The sequence below is a fragment of the Moschus berezovskii genome, chromosome 2, assembly GCF_049115385.1.
Source record: "Moschus berezovskii isolate FMDL1 chromosome 2, NW_MosBer_1.0, whole genome shotgun sequence".
Lineage (NCBI taxonomy): Eukaryota > Metazoa > Chordata > Mammalia > Artiodactyla > Moschidae > Moschus > Moschus berezovskii.
In genome coordinates this window covers 135,334,002-135,352,003 of record NC_142461.1, presented here as the reverse complement: position 1 = coordinate 135,352,003, position 18,002 = coordinate 135,334,002, and the positions used below count along the sequence as shown (strand labels likewise).

At 42.4% G+C, this 18,002-nt stretch overlaps 1 protein-coding gene and 1 non-coding gene across 2 annotated transcripts; both read left to right on the top strand.

Annotated features, from left to right (window-relative positions):
• The first annotated feature begins 3,758 nt into the window (after positions 1–3,758).
• Positions 3,759–17,092, top strand: POLR2D (RNA polymerase II subunit D). Its single transcript, XM_055398668.2, has 4 exons — positions 3,759–3,877; positions 5,659–5,839; positions 10,866–10,961; positions 13,902–17,092. The coding sequence occupies exons 1-4, from the start codon at positions 3,805–3,807 to the stop codon at positions 13,978–13,980; spliced, it is 429 nt and encodes a 142-aa protein (XP_055254643.1). The 5' UTR covers positions 3,759–3,804; the 3' UTR covers positions 13,981–17,092.
• On the top strand, positions 10,415–10,487 carry TRNAG-UCC (transfer RNA glycine (anticodon UCC)). The gene has a single exon. It is a non-coding gene; the product is annotated as a tRNA-Gly (tRNA).
• Positions 17,093–18,002: the final 910 nt, after the last annotated feature.

Sequence of the window (18,002 nt, the reverse complement as noted above, 5' to 3'; positions counted from 1 at the left end):
GGAAATGGGGGGAAAAAAATCAGTGCACAAGAACCGGGCTTAAGCCCAGAACCACACTGAAGTGGGCTCAGTGGTTTTTGGAGTGAAGAAGCCTTACTCCACGCACATTCCCTTATGCTCCCATCCAAGTCCAGCAATGGAGATGCTCGAGTTCCTCTGGCTTTTTAGTAAGAGGACTTGGGAGTCGACCAAGGAAAACCGTTTGGCCCTGTGAGGAAGGGCGCTCAGTGTCTGTCCTGAGTGGAGCCTAGTCAGGAAGTGGTCTGGAAATAAATGGTCGTGGTCACCTCATGAAGATGTGTGGCAGGTGGCTCTCAGGAAAAATACCAAGTCTGGATCATCCATATGGCAGCTTTGCGTAGGGAAATGACAACTCCGAACTGGAACTGACCTGCCTTCCATGTTGCTTGACCAAAGCAGTGATGAGGGTGGCCAGTATATGTGGTGTGAGTGGTAGGTTTAAAGAGAAGGGAATGTTTTCTTCTCAGTGTTTCCTTTGTCCTTGGACTGCTCAAGTTGAACAGTAACCACCATTTTTAAGGGACCAGCCCACTGTGGCTGGTTTGGTTCGGAGTTCGTTTCATCCCTAGCTGTGAGTGCCTTTCAGTCTGGAAAGTTGGCTTGTCTCATAATACCCACAGCTAGGACATTCTCTCTGTAATTTCTAATTGTCCTTGTTCATTAAAGAGAATGTCTGATCACTAGAGTTTATCCGTGTTGGATTGTTTCCACTGTGAGGTTCTTAAACTTTTTTGCTTCGTAACATTAAAGCAACTCATGTTAGAGACCATTTCAACACGAAAGGTTTGTAGTTCAGACATTACGTATATTTTATTGTTTATAATAAAAACCATCTATACTGAAGTCCTGGGTGTTAATTTTAATATTTGCACAAGATCTGTTTTCCATGGTATGTTAACACCTACAATTTCACTAACTGTTGATGTTATTTTCTATTGAGATTCTGGAACCTAGGGAGCTATTTGTTCTTGTTTATTTTCATTCTTATTTCCCTGAAGCAAGAGACTTTGTATGGCCTTCAGTGCAGACTTTAGACCAATTCTTTGTATTACACTTGGTTGCCTCTTGGCTATATAACTTCTGAGTGCGAATCATTGAACTCTAACAAAGTATTGTAGAGAATAAATCATAATGGGTAAAAATTGTTCTTTGTCTTGTCTTTTTTTTTTTTTGAATAGTAGATAGTAGTAATTTTTGAATAGTCATTATTAGAGATAGCCAACCGGATCACATTTATTCAACCTGCATGTTTTTGTATGGTGTTGATCCCCAATAACCTTTCAGTTTTATACTTTTTTGTGGTTGCTAGCAGTAGTCTTGCCTGGAAAATCCCATGGATGGAGGTGCCTGATAGGCTGCAGTCCATGGGGTCGCTGAAGAGTCAGACATGATTGAGTGACTTCACTTTCACTTTTCACTTTCATGCACTGGAGGAGGAAATGGCAACCCACTCCAGTGTTCTTGCCTGGAGAATCCCAGGGAAGGCGGAGCCTGGTGGGCTGCCGTCTCTGGGGTCGCAGAGTCGGACATGACTGAAGTGACTTAGCAGCAGCAGCAGTACCACTGGTTTTTTAACAGCCAAATTTTCTGAACTAAAGTTCATAGTTCTTAGATTTTCCAATGAAGTTGACCTTGCCCAGAAAGCTACAACGTGAAAGGGGGTAGTGGGGAACTGCTCAAATGTAAGATAATTCATGAGGTTAACTAACCCAACAGTGACCCTGGCACATTGTGTGGTCTGACCTAAAGGAAAATATTTCTTAATTTTGGATGGCCCAGAAAGGATAAGGTGTGTTTGGAGAAAAACCTAGGAATAACTTCAAACTTTACATTCATATACTGATATTGTTAGTCTTTGGCTGAAATTATTTTCAAGGATGTAATTTTTTTTTAAAGATACCCAGATCTGAATCCCTGATACTTGGCCACAGGTGTACGTTATCAGGGTTAGATGATGATTTTGGAAATAGATTACAACTGATTAAACAGACTGGGGTAATAACTGGAGTGTGTGAGAGGAATTTTGCTGCTTCAAGAGAAATTACCGTTCTAGAGTAGTGTTTCATATTTGTAATACCACCTGTGGTTAAACAGCATGGAAATCCATGTCTTTGCTGTTGTTTTTCTGTGGTGGTAAAATACAGAAGCGTTAGTCACATCCGACTCAGTGACCCCATGGACTCGCACATAAAATTTGCCATTTTAAACATTCTGTTGTCTGAGAAATGTTAACGAAGCAGTGTGGTCAGAAATCAGAGTTCTTTTAAGGATGTAGGAGGTGCTCCAAGTCTGGTCTCAATGTGCTTCCAGATAAATCGAGGGTCTGTGACCTTGGCTTGGATATCTGCCTTTGAAAGGCACTCACTGGGCTGGTTGAAGAACTTGACTCCGAGCCAATACAATACAAAGAACCACAGTAGCTCTTGAGGAACTTAATGATCTCTTTCTCTGTATCTTCTGTCACTTTCTTTTATGATGGAAGGTAAGTCCAGATCTTGCATCAGCTACTTTTAGTGAGCTCCTCTTGGGTACAGCTCTAGGACTGATTCATTTTTAAATTCAGGGCCTTGCACTTACGTATTGATAATGAATGAAAATGTGGACAAAAGAGCTGGTGAAACATCAGTGTGGATTATTTGTTGTTCTTTCTTCTCTACTGTTGACGTCTCTTCCTGCTGTGTGTTGGGTATCTGGCTAGTACTGGGGCCAGCAAATGTTAAGGTCCAGTTAAGTAGTAGGTAGGTGCTCTGCAAAAGCCTGTTGGATGGACAGATGGGAGAAGGGGGCCTACGCTGAGCTCAGGACTGTATCCCACAGCCAGCTGGGGCATGTTCCCAGACTGCTTCTCTGGGCATTGGTCTGCAGCTCTAATGAACTGTGTAGGAAAGCACTTTGAAGCAGTAATAAACTCTGCCAGCACTATATAACCTACCATTAATTCACCTGATACATTTCTTTTGGAAACACGTATACAAGGCAAATTGACTTTTATAATTTAAAGGAATCATAAAGGTATACAGGTGCATACCCTTGTCTGGTAATATCTTCATTTTTTGTGAACAGTTTATATACTTATCGATGGTTCATTCCTGAGCCAAGCAGTGCACTATGGTTATTTCCTTCATTGTACAACCATCTATTTTTTTCTCAAGTTGGAAACAGAATCATTTTTCACTTGCTTACTTATTCTAAGTATCATCCAAAATGTTCCAACTGGCTTCTCAATATCACTATCCACATGTTCAGAATTATTGGAAAAAATCCACTACAAATCAAACATTTTAAATGCTTAGAGGCATTGGAGGAATTACACTGAATGTTTTCAGAGTCGCCTACCCATCTTCCCATCAACCGATCCTTGGGTCGGTTATTGCATTCCTGCATCTCATCCAATCCTTCCCCTGCGCCCTGGAAACTGGTATCCTCATCCACATTTAACAGGTGAGATAGCTGCGGCTCAGAAATGCCGAGTGAGCAGTCCCCACGACTCGCGGCGAAGGACCTGCTGTTGAAGAAAGTGACGGTTTTCTCCCGCCGCGGCCGCAGGACACGCCACCCCGCCGCGGCACTTGCAGAGAGCTGCAAGCCCCCACCGCTCCGGCCCTCTCCCCCGGCGCCTGAGGCCGCTTGGCCCCGCCCACCCCGCGGCCGTGCCGCCTACCCGCCGCGGCCCGCCCATCTCCAGCGGGGCCCCGCCCCATCTCCAGGAACACGCCCCTTCCGTGCGGCGGCCGGAAAGAGCTTCCGCTTCCGGCAGCGCGGGTGCTGGTTCTCGGCAAGAGGATGGCGGCGGGCGGAAGCGATCCGCGCTCTGGGGATGTGGAGGAGGACGCATCGCAACTCATCTTTCCCAAAGGTGCGGCCTGGGCAGGCGTGGCGAAGGGGCGGAGGAGGAGGAGGGTGCGGGCCGGCTGGGCACGGTGCCGCGGGAACTGGCCAGCTGGAGTCCACACCGGCAGCCCTGGAGCCGTCGGCGCCCACCTCCGCACCGCCGCGGGTGGCCTCTTGTTCGTGTTTAACTTGTTTTAGTCCATAAACTGGGAAGTGCTGGACGGTTGCGTCAAAGATAAAGCCAACCCTAAAGGGGTAATGGCAGGTTTTAATCGTTAATATACTACTGCAGTAGGGAAAAACGTGAAACGTGGAATCATCTAGACTTGGGATTTGTACAAAGGGCGTTTTAAAGGGAGAGTGAAGGAACAGGGAGAGCGGTGAGCAGGGGCTCATCAAGGGTCAGGGAAGTGAAAAATTACGAGAAGTGGGGGTTGGTCCATTTGAAGCGCATTTGGATTTGTTAACTGGTGGTTATGGGGTTAGGCGCCTTCCCTCCCACACCCTTCGCTCTGAGCTGTGAGACAAGGGCCCTGTCTTCAGATGTTGTCGGGAACAAACAGATTCTTTTGACAGACTTAAGTTTTCATAAGCAGCCATTGTAAAGGAGCTAGAGTCATCCCAGGGATGCAGCCTTGAGCGGTTAGAAATCGTGTTAGTGTTTTCTTCAAGGCTTTGCGGGAAAACCTTGAGCCCTAGTCGAGAAAAGGGCGCACAGGAACTTGGCCAGAGTTTGGTTATGAGAGAAGAGAATCTTTGTCAGATGGCAGCGAGTGAAGCACGGTTTGCTATCAGGGAACTTCTATGCTGTGTGATGGACTTAATGTGTAATTTAAAAACCCAAAATAACTAGAAAGTTTAAGACTTCAAAACGTATCTTACAGGTACTGGAAAACACGAAGTTGGTGAACAGCAACAACACAGTGGGGAAAACTTTAACAGTACTCTCCTTTTAAAAAAAAATTGCTACTAACATATGCGGAGTAAAACATTATAAAGTCCACACCTTTTCACCCAAACAACTATAAATAGTTTAGTGTTTATCCTTCCAAACCATGCTTATTTATAAATATATACTTATACATATACCCTTTATTCTTTGCAAAAATAGGATTGTGCTGTAGAAATCATAAATCGTGTAGAACTGTTCTATTCTTTTAAAGGACCAGATAGTACTTGATGGGGGGTGGTGGTGTTCAATTGCAAAGGTGTTATGTCAGCTCTTTTGCGACCCCTTGGACTGTAGCCCACCAGGCTCCTCTGTCCATGGAATTTCCCAGGCAAGAATACAGGAGTGGGTTGCCATTTCCTTCTCCAGGGGATCTTCCCCACCAAGGGATCAGGCCCAGGTCTCTTGCATTGGCAGGTGGATTCTTTACTGCTAAGCCACCAGGGAAGCCCATTTAATGGTTGTACCATAATTCTATTTATTAATGTATATAGAGATTGATTTTAGTATTGTATTTCATAGACTCAGGGTGAAATATTTCCGAGGACAGCTTCATGGATGTCGTAGACATAATGGACATGTATGTTTGTTTTCTTTTTTAAGGTGTGATAACTAACTGAGAGCTAGGTGGTTTTCTGAATTTCATGATAAACCGGTTTTTAGTACTTGGGTTTTGCCTCGGTTCTTTTTATTTAAGGTGTTTTGTTTGTTTGAACACTTTGTACAGTTGTAGGATGTGAAACCTCTGGATTCCTGCAGGGTCAGAAATTTGCTGATAGTCACTAAGGCAAATGAACATTTAGAAGCTGACTTGGGAAGAAATATTTTCAGTTGACATTTATGCTTCTCGCAAATAGAGTTTGAAACAGCTGAGACGCTTCTGAATTCAGAAGTTCATATGCTTCTTGAGCATCGAAAGCAGCAGAATGAGAGCGCAGAGGATGAGCAGGAACTTTCCGAGGTCTTCATGAAAACATTAAATTACACTGCCCGTTTCAGTCGTTTCAAAAACAGAGAGACCATTGCCAGTGTCCGTAGGTGAGTGCGAAAGAAAGTTCTTATTAATCCAGCCTGTTGGACATCCGCATGCAGAGTGCTCTCACCACCGCCATCCCCACTCTCCCACCCCACCCCCCTGCTACCTCACAGGCGTCGTCTGTGTGATTCATGTGAGTAAAATGATGGCTTTGACAAAATTTAAAGTAGCTTGTTAGGCCAAAATCCTCCTTGCCTACTTTTTCTGTACCCCAAATCCCACTTACCTGCCTGCAGAGTGACTACTGTCAAAAGTTTGTTGTTAGCCCTGCAGAGCTTATTCCATGAATTCATATACATACATGTCATAAACACACAGCCCTGTTATGTTTTAAATAAAGTGGACTTATATATTTATTATTCACCTGCTATGTCTTAGAGATCTCTTTATTTATTTGTGTGTCGGGTCTTAGTGTCTGTGCATCAGCTCTTCATTGCAGCATGCAGGCTTCTCTCTAATTGTGACTTGCAGGCTCCAGAGGGTGGGGCTCAGTAGTTGTGGCATATCCCTTTAAGGGGCCCTTTTGCATGTGAAATCTAGTTTCCTAAGCTGGGCTCGAACCGACGCTCCCTACAGTGGAAGTGCAAAGTATGGAGTATTAACCCCTGGACCACCAGGGAATTATCCTGGTGGAATATATTATTATATAATTAATTATATAATATAATATATAATTTTATATATTATGTATAATGTAACTTATTATTATATATTATTAATATATTATTTGTATATAATATATTTACAGGCAAGAATACTGGAGTGATTGCCATTTCCTTCTCCAGGGGAATCTTTCTGACCCAGGGATCGAACCCGGGTCTCCGGCATTGCAGGCAGACTTTTTACTGCCTGAGCCACCAGGGGATCTATTATGTATAATATAAATTATTATTATATGTTATTAATATATTATTTGTATATAATATATAATTATACAATGTTATATAATTATATTATTAATATATAATTATATTCATTAACGTAGCAAGAGGGACTACCCTTGAGGTCCAGTGGTTAAGAATTCGCCTTTTGATGCAGGGGACCCAGGTTCCATCCCTGGTCAGGGAAGCAAGATCCCACATACTTAATGGCATGGCCAATAAATAAACAAACAAACAGAAATTTGGATTATTCTTTTGGATTTTTGCCTTTCAAACAGTGACCAGTTTTTAGCCTTTATCCTCCCTAAGGCATTTCTTCTCAAATTGAGTTGGATATGCTCTGGGAACAGTGAGGTGCTGGAGCATACAGGAGGCCCCAGAGAAAACAAGAGCTATTTTAACATTTCTTTGATTTCCTTGGGGATGAACTTTATTTGTATGAATTAGATAGTCGAATTAGATAGTCACCTGAAGTTTGATATAAATCAAGTCACTGGATAAGTCCATTTTTAAAAACTGGGTAGCATCTCTTTCTTGAAGTATCAGTTTTATTTGATGGTGTGTGATTTAATACATTTCTACATTAAAGCAAACAGATACCAGTATACTGTGAAGTAAAACAAAAAATGTATATGAGTTCTTGAATTGAATCATGAGACTTCAGTCCTTGCAGTTGCAGAAAGTCGTCATGCCCCCAGATTGCCTGGGGGTGCTTGTTTGCTCCACTCCTGTGAAAATGTTTGAGAAGTAACTGTCCTAAGGAAAAGCAGATGAACAAAAAGATGTATGTATGCAGACACTTCAGAGAATTATAGTAGTCAAAGGTGAAAAACAACCTAAATATTCAGTAGTAATTCAATAAATTGTGGTAAATCCATTTGATGGACTCCTATATTGTCGTTAAAAATTATGATAGAAAATAACATTGAAGGATGTTCGCATAAGTTAAATGTGCAGAGGGAGTTCCCTGGCGGTCCAGTAGTTAGAACTCAGTACTTCCCCTGCAGCAACTCAGTTCAGTCTCTGGTTGGGGAACTAAGATCCCATAAGCTGCTCAGTGCAGCCAAAAAAAAAAAAGTTAAATGTGCAGAAAATGAAGTGATAAAACTATGTGAAGTACAGACTGTTGTGAAAAGTGTGAGTGTATTCATGGGGAAAATGTTTCATACAAAACTGCTAATTGTTTGACCAAAAAAATGACTTGAATAAATGAAGGTGGACGTAAACATTTACAAATAAAAGGTCTTAATACTATAAAAATGTAATTTCTCTTCAAATTAATGTATACATTTAGTGCCATTCTAAATCCTCAAGGGAATTGATGTATATATGCCCTCCAGGCTCCTCTGTCCCTAGAATTTTCCAGATGAGAATACTGGAGTGGGTTGCCATTTCCTACTCCAGAGGATCTTCCCAATACTCTCTCTCTCTAATATGCTCATGATAAAGCTTAATTTGCCATATAATTCAACTAAGATGAGATGTTAATAGATTATAGTGGCTGAGGCAAGACACCGATTATTTGAATCCTACCAGTGAGTAGCACAGTCTATCTGAAATGGTACCGAGGAAAATATATCCTCAGCAGTGAAAAATAAATAATAATAATAAATACATGAGTACCCCCTAAAAGATAAATTTGTAAGTATTGTCAGGAAAAAATTTAAAAAAGAAAAATAAAAGGGAATTTGCCCTATAGGACGTTAAAATACATTAAAAAATGACAGTAATTAAAATAGTGACACTTTGGCATGAGGATAATCATTGGGACAGAATAGGAAATTAAGGAACAGATTCAAATCCAGATTTATTATATTTTATATGATTCCAGTATATGACAAAAGTGGCATGCTAAGTTAGTGGGAAAATATTTTAAAACAGAGTTTTAACTCTGTATACCTTATTCCAAACTGGTTTCTTTAGAAATTAAGAACGTAAATGTAAACTATGATGCATAAAAGTACTATGTGATAACATGAGTGAATGTACAATTTTGACTGTGGTTAGTAGGACTTAGCAGCAGCATCAGTAGGACTTTATATGTGGGGAAGGTTGATAAACTCTAGTTGGCTGTAAGCTTTGCAGGAGCGAGGACTTGATCATATTCATCACTGTCAATTTCATTAAAGGCACTAACTAGTTTTTAGTTGAATAAGTAACTGAATTTGCAATAAATATCTTTAAACTTCCTTATATCAAATAAACTGCCCTACTTAAAATTTAAGTATGAGTAACCTGGGAAACCGGAGAAGGCAATGGCAAGCCACTCCAGTACTATTGCCTAGAAAATCCCATGGATGGAGGAGCCTGGTAGGCTGCAGTCCGTGGGGTCGCTAAGGGTCGGACACGACTGAGCGACTTCACTTTCACTTTTCACTTTCCACTTTCACACATTGGAGAAGGAAATGGCAACCCACTCCAGTGTTCTTGCCTGGAGAATCCCGGGGACGGGGGAGCCTGGTGGGCTTCCGTCTATGGGGTCACACAGAGTCGGACACGACTGAAGTGACTTAGCAGCAGCAGCAGCAACCTGGGAAAGGATTGATAATCCTTAAGAGCTCTAAAAAGTAAGATGACACCAGTTTACAAAAATGAACTTAGTCTGTAATGACTAGATTTATATCACAACTTCAAATGACTGTCTAATTCATATGAAGTAATGTTTATCTTCAAGGAAATCAAAGAAATGCTAAAATGGCTAAGTAGATTTGAAAAGAATGGGAAACCACCCACGTCTCCCGCACTGGCAGGCAGATTCTTTACCGCTTGAGCCACCTGGGAAGCCCTCTTCATTCTTGACCCATTCCTCAGTAGGCTTGGGTCTTTGACTGATGTTTTTGAAGCCTCCACAGTGGTCCAGTGATTAAGAGCCTGCCTGTCAGTGCAGGGGACACTGGTTGATCCCTGGTTGGGGAAGAGTCCACATGCCCGAGGGGCAGCTGATTCCATGCGGCACAACTACTGAGTTTGCGCTCTGGAGCGCCTGCGCCTCTGAGAGAAGCTGGAGCACACGGGCAGAGCAGCCCTCACTCGCTCCAGCTAGAGAAAGCACGTGTGCAGCCATGGAGACCCATCGCAGGAAAAAATAAATAGATAAATGTTTTTTAAAGTTTAGAAAGTTTAACGTATCGTTGATGGCATTGAGTCTTGATAAAGTATTCTACTAAAATGATATTATCTTTTTAGAAAAAATAGTAGATGTATGAGAATCCAGGATATGATTTGTATTAATGGTGTTCTTTTTTACAGTTTGAACTAGAAGTACATTTAAAATAAGATGTAGCTTATACACAGATTTGTGCAAAGTAAGATATCCCTGTATTTATTTCTTCAGTTCAGTTCAGTTTAGTCGCTAGGTCGTGTCTGACTCTTTGCGACCCCATGAATCACAGCACGCCAGGCCTCCCTGTCTATCACCAACTCCCAGAGTTCACTCAAACTCATGTCCACAAAGTCGGTGATGCCATCCAGCCATCTCATTCTCTGTCGTCCCCTTCTGTTCCCGCCCCCAACCTTTCCCAGCATCAGAGTCTTTTCCAGTGAGTCAACTCGTCGCATGAGGTGGCCAAAGTATTGCAGTTTCAGCTTTAGCATCAGTCCTTCCAATGAACACCCAGGATTGATCTCCTTTAGAATGGACTGGTTGGATCTCCTTGCAGTATTTCTTAGATACACGTAAAAGAGAATTTGAGGCATTCCCTGGTGGTCCAGTGGTTAGGACTCTGCACTTCCACTGCAGAGGGCCTGGGTTCAATCCCTGGTCAAGAAACTAAGATTCTGCAATCCATTCAATGTGGCCAAAAATGAAGTAAAAAATTTTTTTTGAAAAAGAGAATTTCCTCCAAGTCAGAATGCCTAATAGATCAGGGAAAATCTAACATCGTGTGTTAAGACAAGTTTTCATCACAAGAATCCTCTGCTTAGGTGTGCTCAGATTACTTTTGTCTTTGCCTGATTCATAGCTTCCTGCTCTCCAGGAAGAGAAACAGGAACAGGAATTGATTAGAAAGTGGGATTTTGCAGCAAACCTAATCTTAATGGAAAGATTGCAGATGCTTTACATTTTTCTCTTCCTTGCTAGCTACATTTCATCCGCTTTTTCTTATTCATCATTTGGCTTGTTTTGATATTTCTCCCCTGTTATCAGCTTGCTGCTCCAGAAGAAGCTTCATAAGTTTGAGTTGGCCTGTTTAGCCAACCTTTGTCCAGAGACTGCTGAGGAGTCCAAGGCCCTGATCCCAAGGTTAGTACTGGTGGTGAAAAGTTCTCTGTGTGTTGAATAAATTCCTACAAGTAGAATTACTGTGTTTAAAAGCTGTGTGATATCTGGATATCACCAGCATTGGGCTGGCCAAAAAATTCCTTTGGTTTTAAAAGTAAAAATAAAAACACATTTTTTATTTTCATTGAGAACTTTATTGAAAAACATATTCACCATTTTGTTCCACTACCTTCTGCCATTTTTCAAGCAACTTCATAATTCCATCTTCCCCAAACTTTTTATCTTTTTGATCAAAGAACTGTTCCAGGTTCCTTTTACTGTTTTCTATTGAAAAGGAAAAAATTGAAATTCTTTCCATTAATAGAATTTTGTGCAGACCGAAATAAGTGGAAATCTGAAGGTGCAGTGTCTGGTGAATTTGTTGTTCAGTCACTTCATCGTGTTGGACTTTTTGCAACCCCATGGAAGGACACAGCAAGCCAGGCTTCCTTGTCCTTCACCATCTCCTGAAGCTTGCTCAAACTCATGTCCGTTGAGTCGGTGATACCATCCAACCATCTCATCCTCTGTTGTCCTCTTCTCCTCCTGCCTTCAATCTTTCCCAGCATCAGGGTCTCTTCTAATGAGTCAGCTATTTGCATCAGGTGGCCAAAGTATTGGAACTTCAGCGTCAGTCCTTCCAATGATTATTCAGGATTGATTTCTTTTAGGATTGACTGGTTTGATCTTGCTGTCCAAGGAACTCTCAAGAGTCTTCTCCAACACCACAGTTCAAAGGCATCAGTTCTTCGGCGCTCACTTTTTATAGTCCAACTCTCACATCCATGCATGCCTACTGAAAAATCATAGCTTTGACCATGTGGACCTTTGTCGACAAAGTAATGTCTCTGCTTTTTAATACTCTCTAGTTTGTTACGGGTTTTCTTCCAAGGAGCAAGCATCTTTTAATTTCATGGCTGTGGTCACCATCTGCAGTGATTTTGGAACCCAAGAAAGTAAAGTCTGTCACTGTTTCCATTGTTTCCCCATCTATTTGCCATGAAGTGATGGGACCAGATGCCATGATCTTCGTTTTTTTGATTGTTAAGCCAGCTTTTTCACTCTCCTCTTACACCTTCATCAAGAGGCTCCCATGAATGTGGTGGATGAAGAAAAACTTCCCAGCCAAGCTATAACTGTTTTTGCCTGGCTGTCAAAGAAACATTTGGTCTTGTGGTATCCTGATGGAAGCATTTCTGTTTACTAATTCCTGACACTTTTTGTTGAGTGCTGCTTTCAGTTGATCTAACTGGGATCTTTTCCAGAAAGAGCTCATAATAGAGGACTCCCTTCCGATGCCACCATGTACACAACATCACCTTCTTTGGATGAAAACTGGCCTTTGGCGTGTTGGTGGTAATTCACTTTGCTTGCCCCAGGATCTCTTCCATTCTGCATTATTGTACAGTATTCACTTTCATCACTTTTCAAACTTTGTTTTTAAAACGAAATGTTTTTGTTATATTCATGTAGAGAATTCCACAGGAAATATGGTCAAGAAGGGTTTGGTTTGGTTTTTTTTTTTGCATAACTTATGCTGAACCCACACATGAAAGCAATTAACATAACCAAGCTGGTGCAAATGATTTTCAGTGCTTGAGTCAGATATTTTGAGTATGTTAGCTATCTATCTCCTGCGTGGTATAGCATTGATTATTTTCTCAATTATTGTGTTGATTTCATTGCTATCAACTTCAGCTGTTCTGTCTGACAGTGGGACATCGTCCAGCGAGAAATCTCCAGCACAAAAATTCACAAACCACTTTTGACATGTTCAGTTAGTCACAGCACCTTCTCTATACACTGCACAAATCTTTTTTTTTGCACTTCAGTTGTGTTTTTACCTTGCTTGAAATAAAGCATGATAGGCCAAAAATGTTGCTTTTTTTCTTCTGTCTTCGGTATTGAAATGGCTACATAAAAATTCACCAATTTTGATAAGTTTTTTTTTAATGCATGCTGATATGACAGCTGCCACAATATAGTCTAACAAAATTGTTTTGAATGAAATTAAAGACAACTAAGTGCTAATAGAGCCATCTTAAGGGAAAAAAATGAACTTTTTGGCCAGCCCAGGAGAATGAGTGCCTTTGTAGTAAGACCAATGTTTTTATAGTATACCACTTGTTGGCAAAAATGTGAAACAGCTGAAACTCTGGTTCAGAGTACAGATTTATACAGTCACTTTGGAGAATAATTAGGCTACATCCAATAAAGTTAAATACACCTCTTGACCCCCAAATTCGTTCCTGGGTATGTGTCCTAAAAGCAGTTCAAGCATAGTTTAAAAGGAGACATGTATTCCAGTGTATATTGCTGCATTATTAGTGATAGTGGAAACTTGCCAACAGTCTTCAGTCTGCAAGACTGGGTAAATAAATCTTTGTGCAGTCATGCAATGCTTATTATAAAGCAGTGAAAAAAGTGAACTAGAACAATGTAAGATAATGTCAACATATGCCAGAATGAGCGTTGAGTGAAAAAATTGCAGAGGGACACATCCAGTGCTGTTTCTTATAGTTTTAAAAACAGTGCTATGCATTGCTTATAGGTACATTTATGTATGCAGTAGTAAGTATAAAAATATATGTAGGGCTAATGAATGCCAAATTTAGGATGATTGTTACTCCTCGGGAAGGAAGAGAAGGTGTTGGAGTAGGGGAGCACACACAGAACCATTGATTTGTGTCTGTCAATATTTATTAATGAGTCAAGTAGGGATTCTTCTGTACCTTTTATGTATTTGAAATACTTGATAGTGTTTTCAAAGGAAAGGAAGGAAACTGAGTTGAAACGTAGAGGTGTCAGTGTTTAGGGGTGAGCCGAGAGGTGAGCCAGCGGTGCTCCAAGATTAGCACCTACGAAAGAAGAGGCTGGGCGCTGTCAGTGCTGTGACACTCACTCTTGGTTTTCTTCTTGTAGCCTGGAGGGGCGGTTTGAAGATGAGGAGCTACAGCAGATTCTTGATGACATCCAGACCAAGCGCAGCTTTCAGTATTAATCTCCAGATACCACTGCTGCTGGGGAACCATGCCACGTCCCCAGCACAGCGCCCCCGGCTGAGAGTCTAGGGCTGACTCGCACGGAAATTCTGTTGCAGAAGACACTTGGTCTTCCTTTGGATAGAACAACCCAGTGCTCCGTCTTGGTTTAGGTTGCTGTTTCAAGCTTGAGTGTTGGCCGGTGATGACCTGTACAACCTTGGAGAGGCCTTGCAGTAGCTGCTCATGGCTGCCTGAACTTGCCTCTGGGAAGGATGAGGTGGGATGATGTGCAGATAAGCGACACTACTGACTGCCTCATATCATGGTCTTTGGCCCTTGTGTTATTTTGATTCCTAACATTTCATGTTTTAATATCAATGTGTTCGTAGTTTTTTAAGCTCTTCTAGAACATGCAAAACTAGTATGGGAAACAGTCTTACCTAAATTCAAAAGGAAGAATGAAACCAGACCTATATCACTGTTTGAAATTGTTAAATAGAGGACGTAGAGCCTTGGCATCATTGTACTTAACCCAGGAGACAGGAAAGGGGTTTCTGAGAAAAGCCCGTCCTCTGTCATCCTGAGGATAAGTGCTGGGTATTGTGGAGCACACAGCCTTGTGACGGACAATCACCGTGCCTTTTTCTTGGATTCTTGCAGAACGTGTATGTGGAGTATGTGTTCTTAAAGCACTTACTTCGTCACTTCCAGATTCAGACTTTCCTATCCTAGGCTGCATGTGAAGCAGGGAGCACTTTGCAGTGTCCTCACGTGGGATGTCAGACCCAGATGTCTGGCCGTCTGCTCAGCACTAGGCGTTCTGTGGTGATTTGCAAGGAGGGAGCCTACAACTTGCTGAGCCACTGGAGTGACATCACTTGATCTGAGACTGGTTGCACAATAGCTAAATATTGTGGCTCTCAATTTTCAGAGGGGAAATGGGCCTGTTTTCTTTTCAGTGCAGGGGTTTTTCTTTGAAGTATTATTTATGCCAAGTGAATTCATGATCCAGGGATAAGGATGGGGGAAGAACGAAGTTGGCTTTAAAAAAGTCAAGGCCGTTTTATGTCAGCTTCCAAGGCAAAAATCAAATTTTCTTATTTTTATAAATTATTTTCAATTTCTGAAATGACATGGTTTCTAAGTCACCATTATTTGAAGGAAATGTCAGTTTTACGTCAATTAAAGGAATATTTGAGGAATTACTCTTCATCCTTGGGCGACTTCACTTCTTTGAGACTCATCAGCAATCTCAGTTGTAAAATGTGGATAATAATAGATACTGAAAACTGAATGAGATAATTAGTAAAAAGAGCCTGTTAGTATCTGACATACACTATACCCCAGTACATGTTAGCTGTTATTAGCTTGCTTCATAGAAATTGGTGCACGAATTTGGTAGCCTACCCACTGGCACTGGTATCAGACAAAGCAAACTGACTACTTTTTGAAGCTTGTAGAATTAATTTTTAAAAGAGGCAGTTACATGGTTGGCACCAGGCAATGGAACAGAAAACAGACTTAGATACCAGACTCGAGCTGTAATCCAGGCATGTGTGCCGTATGGCAGGAGCAGGACCCTGCCACCATCACCACGGTGTTCCCACCTAATACTCAGGTGAGCCACCGGAGAATTTTACACTGTGTAAAGCACCTGGCATATAGTTCAGTTCAGTCGCTCAGTTGTGTCCGACTCTCCGCGACCCCATGAATCACAGCACGCCAGGCCTTAGGCACTAATAAATGTCAGGTAGTAAGGCAACTAGAAGCAGATGTAAAAAACAATAGCTCATATCGGCATGATGGGTAAAAGCAGCCTCATGCTGTGTTGGAGATGTGCAGCCTGGTCTGTGCCTTCTGCTGGACTGGCTCTCTACAGCCACGGACAGCAGCTCACCGTCCAGTGAGCAGAAGGCTTCGCAAGCCCTTGGATTGTCTGTGCAACATCGCTAGACTTCAGTCCCAGATAGCAGCTCACTGTCCAGTGAGCAGAAGGTTTCGCAAGCCCTTGGATCGTCTGTGCAACATTGCTAGACTTCAGTCCCAGATAGCAGCTCACCGTCCAGTGAGCAGGAGGCCTCACAAGCTCTTGGATCATCTGTGGAGCATCGCTAGACTTCAGTCCCGGACAGCAGCTCACCGTCCAGTGAGCAGGAGGCCTCACAAGCTCTTGCATTGTCTGTGGAGCATCACTAGACTTCAGTCCCGTACAGCAGCTCACCGTCCAGTGAGCAGGAGGCCTCGCAAGCTCTTGGATTGTCTGTGGAGCATTGCTAGACTTCAGTCCTGGACAGCAGCTCACCGTACAGTGAGCAGAAGGCCTCGCAAGCTCTTAGATTGTCTGTGGAGCATTGCTAGACTTCAGTCCCGTACAGCAGCTCACCGTCCAGTGAGCAGGAGGCCTCGCAAGCTCTTGGATCGTCTGGAACATCGCTAGACTTCAGTCCCGGATAGCAGCTAACTGTCCAGTGAGCAGGAGGCCTCGCAAGTTCTTGAATCGTCTGTGGAGCATTGCTAGACTTCAGTCCTGGACAGCAGCTCACTGTCCAGTGAGCAGGAGGCCTCGCAAGCTCTTGGATCATCTGTGGAACAGCGCTAGACTTGCACTGTTTGCAAAAGCAGAACTCAGACACACTGAAATAAAGATGTCATGTTGTCAAAGCCTCACCTCACTGGAAAGCTAAATGAACCAGAGAAGCTTTTCTGAAAGTTCTAGTCATTTTCCTTTTATAAAAATGTATTAAACTTGAGTCTTGAAAAACAGCATTACCGAGTGCAGCCTAAGCACAAGCTGCATAAAATGACTCTTTTTTGCTTATAAAACAAAAATAACTTATTTTATGCTTTTCTCTCAAACCCACACGTTGAAGCCCACACAAAGACTTGTGTATGAATAATTACAGCATTATTCATAATAGCCCCAAACAGGAAACAGTCTGAATGCCCACCAGCAGGTGGGTCGATCAACGGGATCTGATACAGCCATGCAGTGGAATGCCAGTTAGCAATAAAAGGATGAGCCACAGAAATACCTGAACCATTGAAACACGCAGGGCATGTCGGTTGTGTGACATTCTTCCAGCTTTTTATTAAAATCTAAGCCTGCTGCTGCTGCTGCTGCTAAGTCACTTCAGTTGTGTCCGACTCTGTGTGACCCCATAGACAGAAGCCCACCAGGCTCCCCCGTCCCTGGGATTCTCCAGGCAAGAACACTGGAGTGGGTTGCCATTTCCTTCTCCAATGTGTGAAAGTGAAGTCGCTTAGTCGTGTCCGACCCTTAGCCTAGAAGAGCTAAAAGGCTAGTGCACTGATCACACCTGTATGTTCATCACCTACATTTAACACATCTGTCATACTTGCTTTATTATATTTTTCCAGGAAGCATTTTAAAGCAGCTTGACACTTCATTAAAAATTCAAGCATGCATTTTTAAAATACACTCCTCTCTAAGTTTGCCTGTTGCACTTATAAGAACACCAACAAGAATTTCCTGGTACTTAGTTCAGATTTCTCCTGGGGAAAGTTCTGGGCCAAAGGTCAGTCCCAGTGCTGGTATAATTTAGTATATAAAATCAATCGTTATTAAATATCTAAACACTTGTGAGAAATATTGGGATACTGCCCTCAAGTTGTTGGATGAAACTACCCCTGGGTGAAAAGAATGGGCCTAAACAGTGCAGGCCCTGAACAGTCAATGATGTATCTGCATGTGGCTCTCCTGTCTCCTTTCAGCATCGGCGGGAGGTCAGTTTGGGACTAAAAAGTGGAATGTTTGAGTGGTGACAGCAGGGTGAAGGCAGTTCTGTCTGCTGGAGTCTTGCAGTTTTGTGTGCCTCACTCCCTTTGAGTGACACTAAGGTGGTGCTGGAGAAGACTCTTGAGAGTCCCTTGGACTGCGAGGAGATCCAACCAGTCCATTCTAAAGGAGATCAATCCTGGGTGTTCACTGGAAGGACAGATGCTAAAGCTGAAACTGCAATACTTTGGCCACCTCATGCGAAGAGCTGACTCACTGGAAAAGACTGATGCTGGAAAAGGT

What these genes read in the sequence shown, in the direction of transcription:
- POLR2D (XM_055398668.2), top strand. Translation starts at nt 3,805, where the DNA reads ATGGCGGCGGGCGGAAGCGATCCGCGCTCTGGGGATGTGGAGGAGGAC. An exon ending in ACCATTGCCAGTGTCCGTAG is followed by an intron (nt 5,840 to 10,865) that starts GTGAGTGCGAAA and finishes CCCTGTTATCAG; the next exon opens with CTTGCTGCTCCAGAAGAAGC. An exon ending in TCCAAGGCCCTGATCCCAAG is followed by an intron (nt 10,962 to 13,901) that starts GTTAGTACTGGT and finishes TTCTTCTTGTAG; the next exon opens with CCTGGAGGGGCGGTTTGAAG.